Genomic DNA, 15,182 nt, shown 5'->3' with positions numbered 1-15,182 from the left:
TATCAGAAAAGGATGCTAGATTTTGCCAGTGAGTTTTTCTCATTGATTTAGAAGACCAACTGGTTCCTTTCTTAGCTTATTAACTGCTTTTTTGATACCATTTCCCTGCCTCAGCCTCCAGATTCCTGGTATTTAATTGATCGATATTTTGAATATATGAACTTTTGTATTTCTGGGATAAGCCAACTTTTCACGACATAGTATGTTGTCGATTATGTGGGCTAAACCACGGGTTATTTATTTTGTTTACAACTGTTTGGGAATTTTTCAGAGCTTGCTGTTTGTGTTCCCAACTTTGATTCCATTGTGGTCAAAGAAGATTTCTTTTCTTTTTTTTTTTTTTCCAGTGGGACTTGAATGCATTTTGATTTGTTCAGACTTGTTCTGTGTCCACAATAGGGCTGAACACGCCAATGCACTTGAAAGAATGTGTGTTCCGTTGCTCTTATGTCAAGTATTCTGTTTCTGTTAGGTCAAACTGTTTGATACTCTCATCCAAATCATTTGTTATCCATGTTTATTTTCTGACTGGATCTGTCGATTGCTGGGAGAGGGTTGCATAACAATGCCACCGACATGGTGGCTTAACAGCAATGCATTCCTGAAACTGTGCTGAGGAGAACACAGACATCATTCATGGTGTGGGCATGCTTGGTTTGTTTTGAGGCCTCTTCTTCACTTGTAGGCTGCCATCTTCTCCCAGGCCCGTACATGGCTATCCCTTTGTGAACAAGGCTTCTTTGATGTGTCTTCTTCTAAACCATGGCAATTGTTTGTATTATTTTGGGTAGCTCTAAGGTATCCCTGACCAACACCTCATAGGGAGGTATTAAAAGCCTGACAGTGAGATTTTCATTAAGTAACCAATGCCTTCTGGGAGCAGCATTGTCTATCCATGCACGCTGCTTCCATTTAAACGTTCTTTAAGAAATATATGTTTAAAATCAGTTCACTTCACAAAATCGTGGGTTTCAGTGTGGTTCTTTCTTTCTTCATTCCATAGTTTGGCTAGCTTCTTTCTACCTCCTTTTCTCTACCTCTTTTCTTTCCCACTTAAACTTTTCCACTTTTGGTGTTCTGAGCCTTTATTTTCATGTCACACATATTCTCCCACAGCCCCGATTTAAGCCCCCTGCTCCCTCGATGTCCTGAGAGGGCAGCTCAAGTGTCTGGGCAAGAGATGGAGCTATGGGAGGCCCAGCCTCCAAGACCACTCAGGAAAGGATGCAGGAGTTTCCCGGGCCTGTTCCCCCAAAACAAGCTAGAGAGGGAAGGTATCAAAGGCAACCCAGTCTAGACAAAGGCCAATGCAGGGAAAAATTCTAGTTTTCTTTCTTTCTTTCTTTCTTTCTTTCTTTCTTTCTTTCTTTCTTTTTTTTCCCTCACTGGGCAGTCCCAAGTTAAACATACAGATTTAAAATTTGAAGCTAGCATCCACATGTGAGAGAGAACATGCAGCCTTTGTCTTTCTGGACCTCATATATACTCATATATAATGAGTATGTAACTCATTATAATATTGTCCGGGTTTATCCATTTTCCTTTGCAGCTGAATAAAATTCCTGTGTGTGTATTTCTACTTCATCATCCATTCTTCAGTTGAGAAAACTAGGCTGATTTCATTTCATAACTACTATAACACATTGCTTTGTATTGGATGATTAGTTACATTTTGGTGGTTTTTAATAGGACAAAAAGTGCATGTTTACCCCATGATTTGCCGTTTGGGTACTCTTCATTCTGCTATAAAGTCTCTATTTCCATCTTTTATCTGAGGACCATTTTAAATACGTCTGTGGTATGTGCCAGTTGTTGGCAAATTCTTTTAACTTTGAGCTTTTGAGTAAATACCTTAATAAGTTTGTAAAAGTCTTCCAATTTGGTAGATGCTTTGACTGCAGAGTCTAGATGGGCTGGTATTCTTCAGTATTTTGTACTGTTTCGCTAACTTTTTCCAGATGTTTTCAAATTTATTATTTTCCTAAAGGTTTATGCTCATTTTTCGAATTGTGTGCATGTGAGTGTATGTATATGTCTTAAGTATGGGGCCCTTGGAGGCCGGGAGCATCAAATCTTGGGCTAGAATAACAGGCAGATGTAAGCCGTCTGATGTGTAAGCTGAGAACTCACCTGAAGTCCTCTGGAAGAGCAGTCTGTGTCCCTAAGGGCTGAGGCATTTCTCCGTCCACATAGCTGAACAATCTTGAAGTGAGAAATCTTGTTAATCCTAATTATCTGTCCTCTGTATGTGATGTACCCCCCCACAGTGTTTTTTAAGATTTTTCTCTTTGTTATTGGGTTTGAATAATTTGTTTTCATGTGCCTTGGCGTAGCTATAGCCAACTTTTGTTTCTTGGCTCTGTGTCTTTACAGTCTTCCTTGCATTTCCACACATATTTTAGTAATCATTTCCTCCAATGTCCTTTCTGTGCTTTTGCCCCATTAGGGGCGCCAAGTAAACGTTTATTTGTCTTGCACGACTCTGCACACTTGTTTGTTTGTTTATATGTTTATTATCTCATTTTGTTGCTTTATTTGGGAGGTTTCCATTGTGATAATTTTTTTTTGGGGGGGGGAGCGTTTGAGACAGGATTGCTCTGTGTAGCTTTGAAGTCTGTCCTGGAACTAGCTCTTGTAGACCAGACTGGCCTTGAATTCAAAGAGATCTGCCTGCCTCTGCCTCCTCAGTGCTGGGATTCAAGGTGTGCACCACCACCACCTGTAAAAGGAGCTACAGGCTGCTTTTTATCCCACCCGGCTCCTGGCCGCCCGCCCGGCTAGCTTTATTCAAAATAATTACATAGAAACTGTATTCTTTTAAACACTGCCTAGCCCATTGTCTCCATCCGCTTATTGGCTAACTTTCACATATTGATTCAACCCATTTCTAATAATCTGTATGTCACCACGAGGTTGTGGCTTACCAGGAAAGATTCTGCATGTCTGACCTGGCAGCTTCATGGCGGCGGCTCTCTGCCTTTGCCTGACTCTGCTTTTTTCTCCCACAATTCTGTTCTGTCTTCCCCACCTACCTATGTTCTGACCTATCAGGCCAAGCAGTTTTCTTTATTAATTAACCAATGAAAGTAACAGATAGATAGAAGACCCTCCTACATCAACCACCCAGCTTTTTTGTGATGATTTTTAAAAAATATTTATTTATTATGTCTATAACATTCTGCCTCCATGTATGCCCACATACCAGAGGAGGGTGCCAGATCTCATTACAGATGGTTGTAAGCCACCATGTGGTTGCTGGGAATTGAACTCAGGACCTCTGGAAGAGCAGCTAGTGTTCTTAACCATTGAGCCATCTCTCCCGCCCCTGTGATGATTTTTTTTTTAAGTTCACTATATCTTTTGAGTCATTGGCCAATAATTATATTCTATATGTTTTTACCTCTGAAGTTTGCGTTTTCTTTTGTCATTGTTTTCTTTGGCTCTTTATGCAGTTTTTAGATCTCCTCCTTTAGAGAAGATGTAATACAATTGTAATAACACCCTCAGTGTCCTTGTCTGCCAATTCTAACTTCTCAGTCATTTTCCATCATTTTTTTTTCTAGTTATGAATTCTATTTACTTTCTTGTCTCCTTGAGTGTCTGATAATTTTTGACTTGGTGAATTTTACCTTGTTTGGATTCTGGGAAATTTTATGGCCTTTGTGGTATTCTGGTGTGCTTTTTCTCTGAAATGCAGTCATGTTGCTGGACAGCAGTAACAGCCTTGGGGCACTGTTTTTTAAATTGTTTATTCAGGCCAAGGAAGTTGTTCAAAGTAGAGCTAATCTTTACAAGGCATGGTCTTTCTGCATCTCCTGTAAAACAGGGCAAAGCTGGGGTTCCTGATCTACAATAAGCAAACACTATTCTCAGCTCTGGATGAACACAGGGCCCTGCTCCTTTAATTCTACTGGAGAGGCATAGGGTGTGTGTTAGAGGGTTCATGGGTTCTTTTCTATATCCTTGATGGTCACAGATATGCTCTTCAATATTGATGCTTTTTAAGAGCTTTTCTGAAGACCTTAAGAATTCTGCAGCTCTTTGTTCGGCAGTAACCTGTCTAGGAAACTCTTCTTGCCTTCCTCAATAGAGGTATCTCAGTGGATTCAGCTTGGATCTTCTCTGCAGCCTAGAGAGTCTCTTCAGACGGAAGTGGCGGTAGGAGTGAGTGAGACAGGAGGTTCACCCTTTGAAGTGCAATCGTGGGTCCCTGAACAAGGATGCAGTTAGTATATATGGCATCAGCTGCAGTTGTCATTGTGACAGTATCACAGAAGGGCTTCAGCCTCGTTTCAAGCTCAGCGCACCTTGGTTCATGAGGGGCGTTGCTGACCAAATCGTCCTCATCACAGCTCTTCATTTCCTGCTGCAGTGATTTCAGAACAGTGGTTCTGTTTATTTTGTGCACGACTTTAGGTGTGCGAATACATCTAGTCTCTAGTAATACTTTTGTGCCAGTAATGAAAGATCCTGTGGTTTCAGAACTAAGAAAATAAAAATGCTGTCATGGTGTTCCACATCACCCGAGGTCCTTCAAAAGCAGATTGTCACATCTTCCCAGGATTGCTATTTTATTCAGATCTACATTTCCCCCTTTCCTGTAGAGCTTTAGTCCGATGTACTATTCTGAAACTTCATGACTTGAACTCTGTGACCTCTGTAGCTGCCATCCAGGGCATGAAGCAAGCTCCCTCCATCAGTGTTCCTTCAGGGTTCGCGCCCACACCGCCTTGCAGTGAGTTCTACGGCTCTTACTTCTGTTGACTCAGATGTGCTTGAGCGGAGGGCATCCTAGAATTTTGATATCCTTGTATCTTGTAGATAGTGTGATGCTTTCTACCCGTGTGCCTGCACAGATAATAGGCGCCTCCGTGTTTCCAAACACTGTTCTGTCGTATTACCAACATTTTTGAAAAATTTATTCTTTTTACGGGAGCTAGTTAGGTTACTTCTTGTTTGGGACTTTTTTTTTTTTTTTCATTGTTAGGGAAAACAGTATATTGACTGCACTGCCTGAGTGCTGGGGGCTGTGCAGAGAGTAAAGGACTGCCTGCAGCCCTGAATACTTTGTAAATTAGGTTGTCACAACTTTTAAAGTTTGTAAGACATTATCAAACTTTTTTTCCCCCAAAGCAGTTGTTATTGAGAGCATAAGACACGATACATTTTATTTTCTCAGTAAATGGGAGTTGTCTTGGTGGGTGTGTAGTGACGCACGCGCACGCGCGTGTGTGTGTGTGTGTGTGTGTGTGTGTGTGCGCGCGTGCGCAGACAGTATCTACATGGTTATTAGTGACTGATCGTGTTCTGTCATCAGTAAATAGGCGTAGGGATGTTTCTAAAACACAGTGGACTTTTCTAAGAGCCCCAGACTCTGTAAACACGAACTTGACGGATGAAAGTTAATCTCCCCATACAAATACTTGTCATCGTGGTTAAGGACGGAGCATGCCTTGTGGGTCCCGGCTCATCCTAGGCCTGTCTTTTCTACAGAAGAGCACATCCCAGCACCGCTGGCCTGTGAATCTCTGAACCTTAGTGGTTATTTTGGGACACCTTTGAAAGGAAAACCATTCAGTGCCTCTTAACTTCATTTTGCTCTTTGCTAATCATTTATCCTAGATGAAAAAACCTGAGGGTCAGGGAGGGGTATGCGGTCACTTTGTTATTGCAGGAGATGATGTCAGGCTGGAGACTGGAAGGAACATAGTATCACCCAGGTAGCTGCCTAAGATCTCAGTCCTGAAGCATCCCAGGGGAGATGTTCCTACTGACAGAGGGTGAGCTGCCCTCTGGATTCCAGAATGTCATCCACCGACTCCTTTCCGGAACTGTAGTTTGCTTGGTAAAGCTCCTCTTTCAGCCCCTTTCAGGGCTCGCTAGATTTATTATCTCCTAGGAAAGAAATAAAAAAAAAAAAAAAAAGAAGAAGATGCCACGAGCTGAAGTGCTGACACTTTCTTCCTTTACTCTTTCAGCCAGAAGAATTTACTACATGTCCTCACAGCTTTAAGAAAAAGGACTTTAAAAAGCCCAGAGTCTGTGGAGTCTGCAGACAGACCATTGCCGGTCAAGGGATCACTTGCCGAGGTAAGTCCATGCCCTTGACCAGCTCACCCCTTAGACCCTGGAGAGGGAGGGAGGTGGGGAAGTAAAATGAAGACTGCCTTTCGCCTGGGAGTTTCCAAGAGTTAAGTCATGGAATTTCCCTCTTGTGCCTCTCTTCACCTCCCACCTGGCAGGCCTTCCCATGTTTATACAGATAAATACTCCTAAGGAGAATTTTCTGGGAAAGCAGGCTGCCATGGGCAATTTGTGGCTTCATGTCAAATCTTTTATAGCCTGCACTTCAAATCTTAAAGTGTGTAAGTGAAGTGTCTATTCCTGTGTTAGGGTCCATTTGTTGTTGTTGTTTTAATGATATTTATTTTATGTGTCTTCCTTCCTTCCTTCCTTCCTTCCTTCCTTCCTTCCTTCCTTCCTTCCTTCCTTCCTTCCTTCCTTCCTTCCCTGAGTGTCTGGATAAGGGTGTTGGATCCTCTAGAACTGGAGTTACAGACAGTTGTGAGCTGCCATGTAGATGCTGGGAATTGAACACAGGTCCTGTGGAAGAGCAGTCAGTGCTTTTAACCATGGAGCCGTCTCTCCAGCCCGAGTTAGGGGCCATTGTATGTTGGCACCTTCTGGGTGCTTAAACCTTACAGTTAGTGCAACTTTAAATTCTTTTCTGACTGTACACTGGTAAGTCTCCGGAATGAATGTGTGACTGACTTCCATCACACAGCCCAGGACGCCCTTAAGGATTGGGCCTTTGGGGAATGATGGGGACTGTTCTTCCGTGCCCAGGCCATTCTGGAGGTGTAGGGTTTTCTTCATAGTCAGTGTTAGTTCTGCCTAGCTTTGTGTCTTCCTTTGTCAGGCTAGCCTGACCTCTTGTCTGCCTAGCTTGGATTCCGAGTTTTGAGATTGTAGTGTTCACTGCCACCCCCAGCAGTTCCTTTGTGGACTATGTCCAGGGTGTCCCTGGTAGGCCTCTGTAGCGATAGGAGCGCCTTGGCTCTTTTCTCTCTTTTTGGCCTCCTGAAGTTCTGGAGTAGAGAGAAGATGGACCACAGGGAATTAGAAGTGGGCTGAGAGTGGGGCCCTCTTAGGATCTGTGTGGAGTTAAAGGGCACCTGCCTGGTCTGTGGTATTATGGTTGGATGTCCTATGCAACACAGCGCTAAAGAACATGCTGACTGCTGTCCTGAGGCTCCCATTCTAGGTCTGCTGAATGTCTCCCTCTGTACCTGAGCCCCAGATGTCTCCTCCCACCCTAGGTCTGTTGGGGGCGGTCTCCCTGCTTACCTCAGTCCCAATTGTCTTCTCCTAACCTATGGCTGCTGGGGGTCCCCCCGTTTACTTCAGTCCCAAGTGTTTCCTTCCATCCCAGGCCTGCTGGGGGTCACCTGTGTCTCTGTTTACTCCCAACACAGGTATCTCTTCCCACTGCACTCCTACCCCAGCTTCCTCTTCTCAACCCATTCCCATGCCTTTCACCCCTTGTAGTGTAGGGCCTCTCCTCTCACCCCCTGTACTGTAGGGCCTCTCCTCTCACCCCCTGTAGTATAGGGCCTCTTCTGCCTTTTGCTTTGAGGCATGGCTTTAAGTCATGACTTGTCCTAGAGTACAGGGGTCTGGGAAGATGTCATGGATGCTGAGGTCAGCTAGGCAGTGGTGGGTGGGCGGAGCCTCATTGATTGGGAAGGGGCCTCTGTGTGCCAGACTGATGTGTAAGACAGACAGTGGCAGTGGCACAGCCACAGGGACAGACAGGGTCTCTCCGTCCCTTTACTGATGGCTAAAAGGAAAAGGGAAAGGAGCTGAGGACAGATCACTGGTGCTCATGAGGTGAACAGAGCTCTCTGGTTTGTTAGCAGCGGTGACCTTGCAGGGAAAGTGCTCAGGGAGTAAACACTTGCTGTGTGAGCCGGAGGATTTGAGGTTAGTTCCCGAAACCCACATAAAGTTTGAAAGAATGAACTGGCTCCTCAGAGTTGTCCTCTGCCCGCTGCCCATGTTCCACATGAAATTCCCTATGATAATGTTAGTAAATAAAAGTAAATTGGATCTCTAAATATGACCCCCAAATCTGAGGTGCATGGAGGTGAAGTGGACTTGAGGCTCCCACCTGTGTGGTTCCTTGAGTCAGCATTAGCTAGTTATGTGCAATTTGGGAACAGTGTAGTAGTGGATCCGCTGAGTCCATATAGAGTTGTGCTTTCTTCTGAGCGGCAGTCTCAACAAAGACAAGATTTGCTTCTCTATCTAGGACTAAGACCTACAGCGCGATTGAACCAGAGGGCTGGACAGATGGGTGCAAAGCCTTCCTCCAGCTTTGCGGCACACCAGTCAGAGTTGGGTCTCTCAAGATCCCTTAATGGAAAGTGCTCTTACGGTGCTCCCTCCTGTCTAATACCCACACATGTCTTGTTCCAATATGTAAGAACAGCTCATGCACAGAGATCTGGTGGAAGGGCTCTTTAGATGAAGGACTTTTGCTTTCCAACACCTCCAGCACTGACTGGCATGTGCCATGTTCATTGCCCCCAGGAAGCGTCCTGTTTCTTTATCTAGTGAGTCCTGGGTTTATTGAGGAACTAGCCCACCCAGCCTTCTTCCTATATTAATATGCTACCCTTAGCACATCAAGTAGTTTCTGTTACTTTTACATAAAGAGAATCAGTGAGCAAGAGCAGCGAGGAGAAGCCTAAGGCAGTGTTGAGGCTCTGACTTGCCGTCGGTGTGTGCTGGTTGGATGGGAGCTGTCGTCCTTCTTTTTCTGGACAATGCTTGTTGTGTTAGCCCTGTCATGGCCTGGCTTGGGGTTCCTTCTGTAAAGTGAGGACCCCAGGCTGGACCTGCAGCTTCTGCAGACTCGATCGGTGATGTTTTTAATAAGTGGTTCATGAAAGGTCAGGGATTTCAGTGGTCATGTCAGAGTGGTCTGTGGTTGTATGTATCTGACAGCATGTGCTTGGTGCTAACATGTGAATGGGGGCCACCTGTGTAGTGGTGTTTGTACATATGAATGTGTGCAGATATGAAATGCACATGTACGTGATTTTTTTCCATGGGTGTGGATGTGCCCATTCCTCTGACTGCATGTATTTGTGTGCACACATGTGTGTGCATGTGTCTATACACAAAGAAGTTTTACCTGAGAGCATCACTCTCTCTCAGGGCGTTTGGTAGGACTGCGCTTCTCTGTTCTCCCGTGCCTGTAATCTTGGGCAGAGCCTGCCTGGGAGGTGCTTGAAAGAGAAAAGTGGGGGCTAGTGGTCCATGGAATGGAGGAGATATTGGGCAGGTTCCTCTGTCATTCACGTGTTAAGGAAGATTTGGTAAGGTGTGTCATTCCCAGATAAACGTTTCAGCTTTTTCGGTCCCGGGGATACAATCAGGCATTCATAAGTGTGAGGGCCAACATGATGGCCATGTGGCTCAGAGGGCACTAGCGTTAGACAGCTTTCTCCCAAGTTCTGTAAAGCTGTGAGAAGCCATGAGCACAGGCTCCACCACCACACACACAACACTGGGACCCTCGGCTCTGCTGCCTCAGGTGCTTTCTCCCTCATCAGTCAGCACTGAGGGCCCCTCCTCACTCCGCTTTGTCCTAGGACCAGAACTATGAGGGAAAGATGTTCTGTTGTTGCTCAGCCACTCCAACAGATTGTGGTAGTTTCTTTTAAAAACAGCAGTCCAGGCCAGGCGGTGGTGGCGCACACCCTTGATCCCAGCACTTTTGGGAGGCAGAGGCAGGTGGATCTCAGTGAGCTTGAGGCCAGCCTGATCGACAAAGTGAGTTCTAGGACAGCCAGGACTGTTACACCGAGAAACCCTGTTTTAGAAGACAAAACAAAACAAAAACCAAAAATAGCCATCCAAATAGACGGAGACATCATATTTATACACCCAAGTACAGCAGTTCTGTTGTTAGGCAGTTATTACTTTAATACCCTAGAATTACATTTCAGGAATCTTAGATCTGGTCTTTCTCGTGACCTTTACATTTTTTTTAAAGATTATTATTAAATTTGTTGCTGCAAGTACTACTTAGCATGAGGATGTTTCATCCTGTCTCTCAAGTGCTGCCCTCTGAGGGCAACGTAGTGTGCCAGGAGGGAACCCTTCAACAGTGCATTCTGAGGTGAAGCACCCTGTGGGTTCGACAGGTCGTGGTGTCCACTGGGTAGTCCTGGGGGTCATAGAGGTGACTGTTACACACAGTGTGGTGGCTCAGAAGCAGGCAGACCGAAGATGCATTAGGGAGATGCAGTAGGTTCTGCATGGCATGGGCATGGGAGGGGAGACATCAAAATACCAGAGGCAGTGGACTTTCAAAGGGTGCCAGGGCCCAAGGCCTTAGTCTATTAGCTCAATAAAAGCAGCAAAGCCTGCCTGTGGGAGGTCCAGCTTGTCTCAGGAGAAAGGAGAGGAATCTGACATCCCTGTATTGCCAGGTCTGTATCTCCTGCCTGGGTCATGGATCTGTGATATTGTGACCAGATACTGTGACCAGAACAGCCTCCCTCCATGCTCTAGTTCCCTGCTCTGTGCTTGTTGTAGAGGCCAGTGTCCACCCCACCAGACTGCAGACCTGGCTCCCTCCCTCTGAAGTCAGTGTCCCTGCATTGTCCTTTGACTGTCCGGGCTGGGTTGCCTTTGAGACCTGCCTCCCTGCCCTTTGATACCTCCCCTCTCTTGCCTGTTTTTGGGCAGTGGGTCTGGGAAACCATAAAGCTTCCGTTAGGAGGACTGCATCCTTCCCTAAGTGGTCTTTGAGGCTGGGCCTCCCGTGTGCATCCACCTCTCCCTCCGACACCCGAGTGACCCTCTCACAGAGCTCAGGCATGGCTGTTGCTGTATTGCTTCCTGGTCAGCTCCCATCATCCTTTGGGCTTCTGCACAAGCCTCAGCTCCTCAGAAGGTACCTCGCTGCCCTGATTCTCTCCTGATGCCTGGATGGTCAGTGAGTAGCTGTAGAACATTGTTTGGTTTCTGTCCTAGCAGGAAGTCCGGGATACTGAAAGGCTGTCTTTGTGTTGGGGACCTTGGCGCTGAGCGTGTCCCTGGCACAAAGCAGGCCTGCTGCACTTGAATGTGGCAGTCCCTTGTACCACATTGGGTGAGCAAGTTGGTGCTCGTGTGTGATTACACTTGTGTGATGAATGTAGTTTGAGTCCGGTTTGTTCTCTCTTTTGGTTTCTGGAGACAGGGTTTCTCTGTAGCTTTGAAGCCTGTCCTGGAACTCACTCAGTAGAGCAGACTGGTCTTGAACTCACAGAGATCCACCTGCCTCTGCCTCCCTAGTGCTGGGATCAAACACATGTGCCACCACCGCCTGGCTGTTTCTCCCCTCTAATCTCCATTGTGGATATGAAGAGAGTGGAAACACTCTGACCCTGGTATTGAGAAGCAGGGCCTGTGGAAAGTTACCAGGATTTACAGAGTTATTCCCATGGACCTCAATGATTGAGTACTGGTGTTTTCTGTAAGAGGGTACATGGTTATGTTTGCATGCCTCATACATGCACGCACACGTCTTGGGACGTTGCCATTACGATACCATTCCCATATGTGGCCCTTCACCTTGGAGATGAACTGGACCAAAATCAGTTTCATCCAGTCTGTCGGTTTCATGACAAGCCACACAGAATAGGGTAAGTTAATCAAAAAGATCCCCAAGGGCCCAGTGTCCAGTGGGCAGGCGTCAAGTGCAGGAATGTGTGAAGGTAGCCGTGGTACCAGGAAAAGGAAGTTAACTCTGGGGAGCGGGCAGGCTCTGGGAGCAGGTTTGTGAAGACGCCACTCTGATCGGCTCTTCTTCACCCTCTCCACTGCCCAGGCGGAGAGCACCTGCAATGCTGTGGGGTCTCACACATGCCTCACGTCACTCAGCAGGCACGCAGGGACAGCAGGCTGCTGGAAAATCGAGATCAGGTTGGCAGATGGATGCCTGGCTCCTCCAGCTGTTCTTTTCTTGCAGATCCACAGGAAGTAGGTAACTCTAAACACTTTCCCAAAGCAGTTAGAGGTGACTCCCCTGACAACCGTAGTCTGACCTCTTCCATAGGTTCCTCTATGGTCTTCCTTAAAATGCCCCTGTGATGACCTGGCCTGGCTCAGCAACCTCCTCCCCCGTCAGACCTGCTCCAGCACAAGACATTGTGGTATCATAGAATCTTCCAGAAGAACGAGGGAGAAAGGGCACCTGAGAAACTTCTGTCTCATGTTATTTATCTGGTATAAAGCGCATATCTCTGTCTCTATCTCTGTCTCTGTCTCTGTCTCTCTCTCTCTCTCATTCCGCCTCAGTTCTGGATTTTGACTGAAGTTCTCCCTGCTTTCTGTAAAGAATTCCTGGGTTTCTTCCCACTGTTCTTCAAAAGTTTGGGTGGTTAGACTTTGAGGTTTTTGTAGGCCAGGGACTTCTGGGTCCTGCTGGTCAATTTTGCAGGCAGATTTTGTTTGAAATTTTTTTTTTTTTTTTTTGCATAGCCTGGCTGATAAAATTGAAGTTTCTCCTCCTCAGCAGCTGTGATCTGGGCATGTTTAGAGCTGCAGGGTTGCTGATTTCCCTGCTATTGCTCAGCCAGTGCTGCTCTCTGGGTGCTCGCGGCTGTTCGGGCCACCCCTGGGGGACAGCTAGAGAAGTCATTTCTGAGTCCCCACAGAGGGTGTTGGAGAACATGAAAAGCAGACAGCGATTCACTCCCAGGCTCGTTTGTAACTTGGTAAATATCTGTAGAGTGTTGTATAAAAGACTCTTGACAACCTTGTCAGCCTGCAGCCTGGATTCCCAAGGCTCCCGGAGACACTTTGAAGAACAGCGCCTCCAAGACGACGTCTAGCAATGTCAGGCCTTTTGGAGCCAGATGGCTATGATGCGAGCCATGGCAGTGGTAGCCTGGATTCTTACGCCTGACTTTGCAAACCCTTAAGTGACTAGGGAGTTGAGGTGTGCTGTGTGGACTCTTCCATGGAGCATGGTGTGCAGGCAGGCACTGAGTTCAGGAGCCAGGACAGGAAGGGAAATCCTCTGAGTGTTGCCTGGAGTGCTGAAGACACCAAGCCTGGCCCTAGAAGCTTCTGAGCATTCCACCTTGCAATCAATTAAATGCAATTCAAGTGGCTGTGACCTGAAGTGTCTGCCGTCTTTCTGTGTATTGAACAGGCTCGCCTTTCAAATCCTTTGTGTAAAAATTAGATGACTTTTTTTTTCTTTCTTGATTTCTCATTATGTTAGGAATACTGCCTCTTTAAGACAGTACACCAGACAGAAACATTTGCCACTTTCTTATGGCTTTGACGTCTAAAACAATTGACGTTTCTTACTTTTTCCAGCTTACATTTTGTGAATTCTGATGCCCTCGCTCCCCCCACTTCTGTAGGTGGTATTTATAGCATACAAACATTGTAAAGATGTCAGGCTTACCTACCTTTTTATTTATATTCTTGCCTGTTTGAGTGCCTGCCCCTGCTCTCTGTCACAAAGATACTCTACAATGGCTAATGCTTATTTCTACCTCTCCCTGTTGCCACATCTGGAATTCATGCAGTTAAGTGCTGTTGGGATTTTTTGTGGACTAAGCAGCTTGCCTGGTTTTTTTGCCTCCCTTGATGCAACCTGTGATGTTTCTCCTGTGTCAGCTTCTTAGGGATGGACGAGTGCCTCATGTTTGCTTTGTATTATACAAAGCGCTTTCTTTGTATCTTCTAGCCTTGGCTTCTGGAAAGAACTTTTTTTTCTTTTAGTGGGGGGAAGAGCTTTGAGACAGGGTTTCTCTGTGTCGTCCTGGCTATCCTTGAACTCATTCTATAGACCAGACTGGCCTTGAACTCACAGAGATCCGCCTGCCTCTGTCTACTGAGCACTGAGGTTGCAGGTGTGTGCCACCACCGCCCAGCAGAAAGCACTCTCAAATATCAATTCTTTAGCAGCATGTTTTCTAAAAAGCTACTCATATTTTACTTGTAGATCTGTCTTTATCATCTTCCCTCCTTCCCTCCCTCTCTCCCTCCCTCTCTCCCTCCCTCCTTTCCTCTCTATCTATCTATATATACATATATGTATGTATGTATGTATGTATGTATTTTTCTAGGTAATTTTTCTTTTCAAAACGGAAAGGCCACTGCTATCACAGGTCCCTTTTCCACTACCGAAAGAGAGGTGGTGGCAGCAGGTGATGATTGGGTCCTTGTCGAGGGGAGCTGGGATAGTCGCGGGGAGCTGGGATAGTCCAGGGGAGCTGGGATAGTCGCGGGGAGCTGGGATAGTCGAGGGGAGCTGGGACAGTCGCTCTTTGCTTTGGTACAGTTTCTGACGGATGTTTGCATTATTGACTCAGTGACCGTGGAACCCAGTTACTGCACCAGACATGGAAGAGCCTTTGCCTCGGGGCTCATCATATGTTTAAGTCAGGCTCACCTGAGAGATGTGCTGGCCTGGAACCCACTTTGTAAGAACCAGATGGCCTCAAACATGCAATCCTCCTGCCTCATCTTCCGAGTGCTAGGATTATGAGCGTAGGCCACCATGTCTGGGCTTGTGCTTCTATTTATTGTTTGTAAAGCTGATCACAAATGTGAATGTGCCTTTCTCTGGGGTTGTTCTGGGAGCTTTCGGGACAAGGTTTGTCAAGCAAGCGGTGTTATGGCCACCAGACCTGCATGATGAAGTCAGCCAGTGTGGTGTGGGGTTTCTTCTGGGCCAGGAGGTGCAGGGGCTGGTGACCCAGAGCACAGCAGTCAGTGTGCTGGGCTCCCACTGTGCAGACTGACTTCAGTAGCTTTCTCTGTGTAGAATCTTAACTCCATTCTCAGAGTGGATAGCAACCCAAAGAGGGGATTTTTCCCTCCTTGTGTGTCTTGTAAGATAGTAAGGGACTTTATAGAAGTCGGTGGGTTGGGTTCATTTGCTTCTCCCTCAGTCAGAAGTGGATCTTTCCCCTGTTCGAAAAGATACAATCAAGAAGGATGAGTGGAATTATCGTCTATCCTAGAGTTGTCATTGTTTGTGTAAGTCGAAATGCCTTCACTGTCACCCTGCTTCGGGTCGCACAGAAGACCACGTAGATATGATCCATATCTACTTCCACTTAACATGATAGAAATGGGAACAGATGGTACGTAAAATAAAC

General features: G+C 46.2%; 1 protein-coding gene across 5 annotated transcripts in view; it reads left to right on the top strand.

Annotated features, from left to right (window-relative positions):
- Tns3 (tensin 3) overlaps positions 1 to 15,182 on the top strand; it is a 246,093-nt gene that overhangs the window by 52,946 nt on the left and 177,965 nt on the right. For all 5 annotated transcript variants that reach the window (XM_048450104.3, XM_087909179.1, XM_048450105.3 and 2 more), the window contains exon 2: positions 5,979 to 6,090. In XM_048450104.3, the coding sequence (XP_048306061.3) occupies positions 5,979 to 6,090 (112 nt within the window). The remainder of the gene's footprint in view (positions 1 to 5,978; positions 6,091 to 15,182) is intronic.

This window comes from Myodes glareolus, chromosome 8, assembly GCF_982192425.1.
Source record: "Myodes glareolus chromosome 8, mMyoGla1.1, whole genome shotgun sequence".
Lineage (NCBI taxonomy): Eukaryota > Metazoa > Chordata > Mammalia > Rodentia > Cricetidae > Myodes > Myodes glareolus.
The sequence above is the reverse complement of the archived record's forward strand: the minus strand, read 5'-3'. Positions and strand labels throughout refer to the sequence as shown.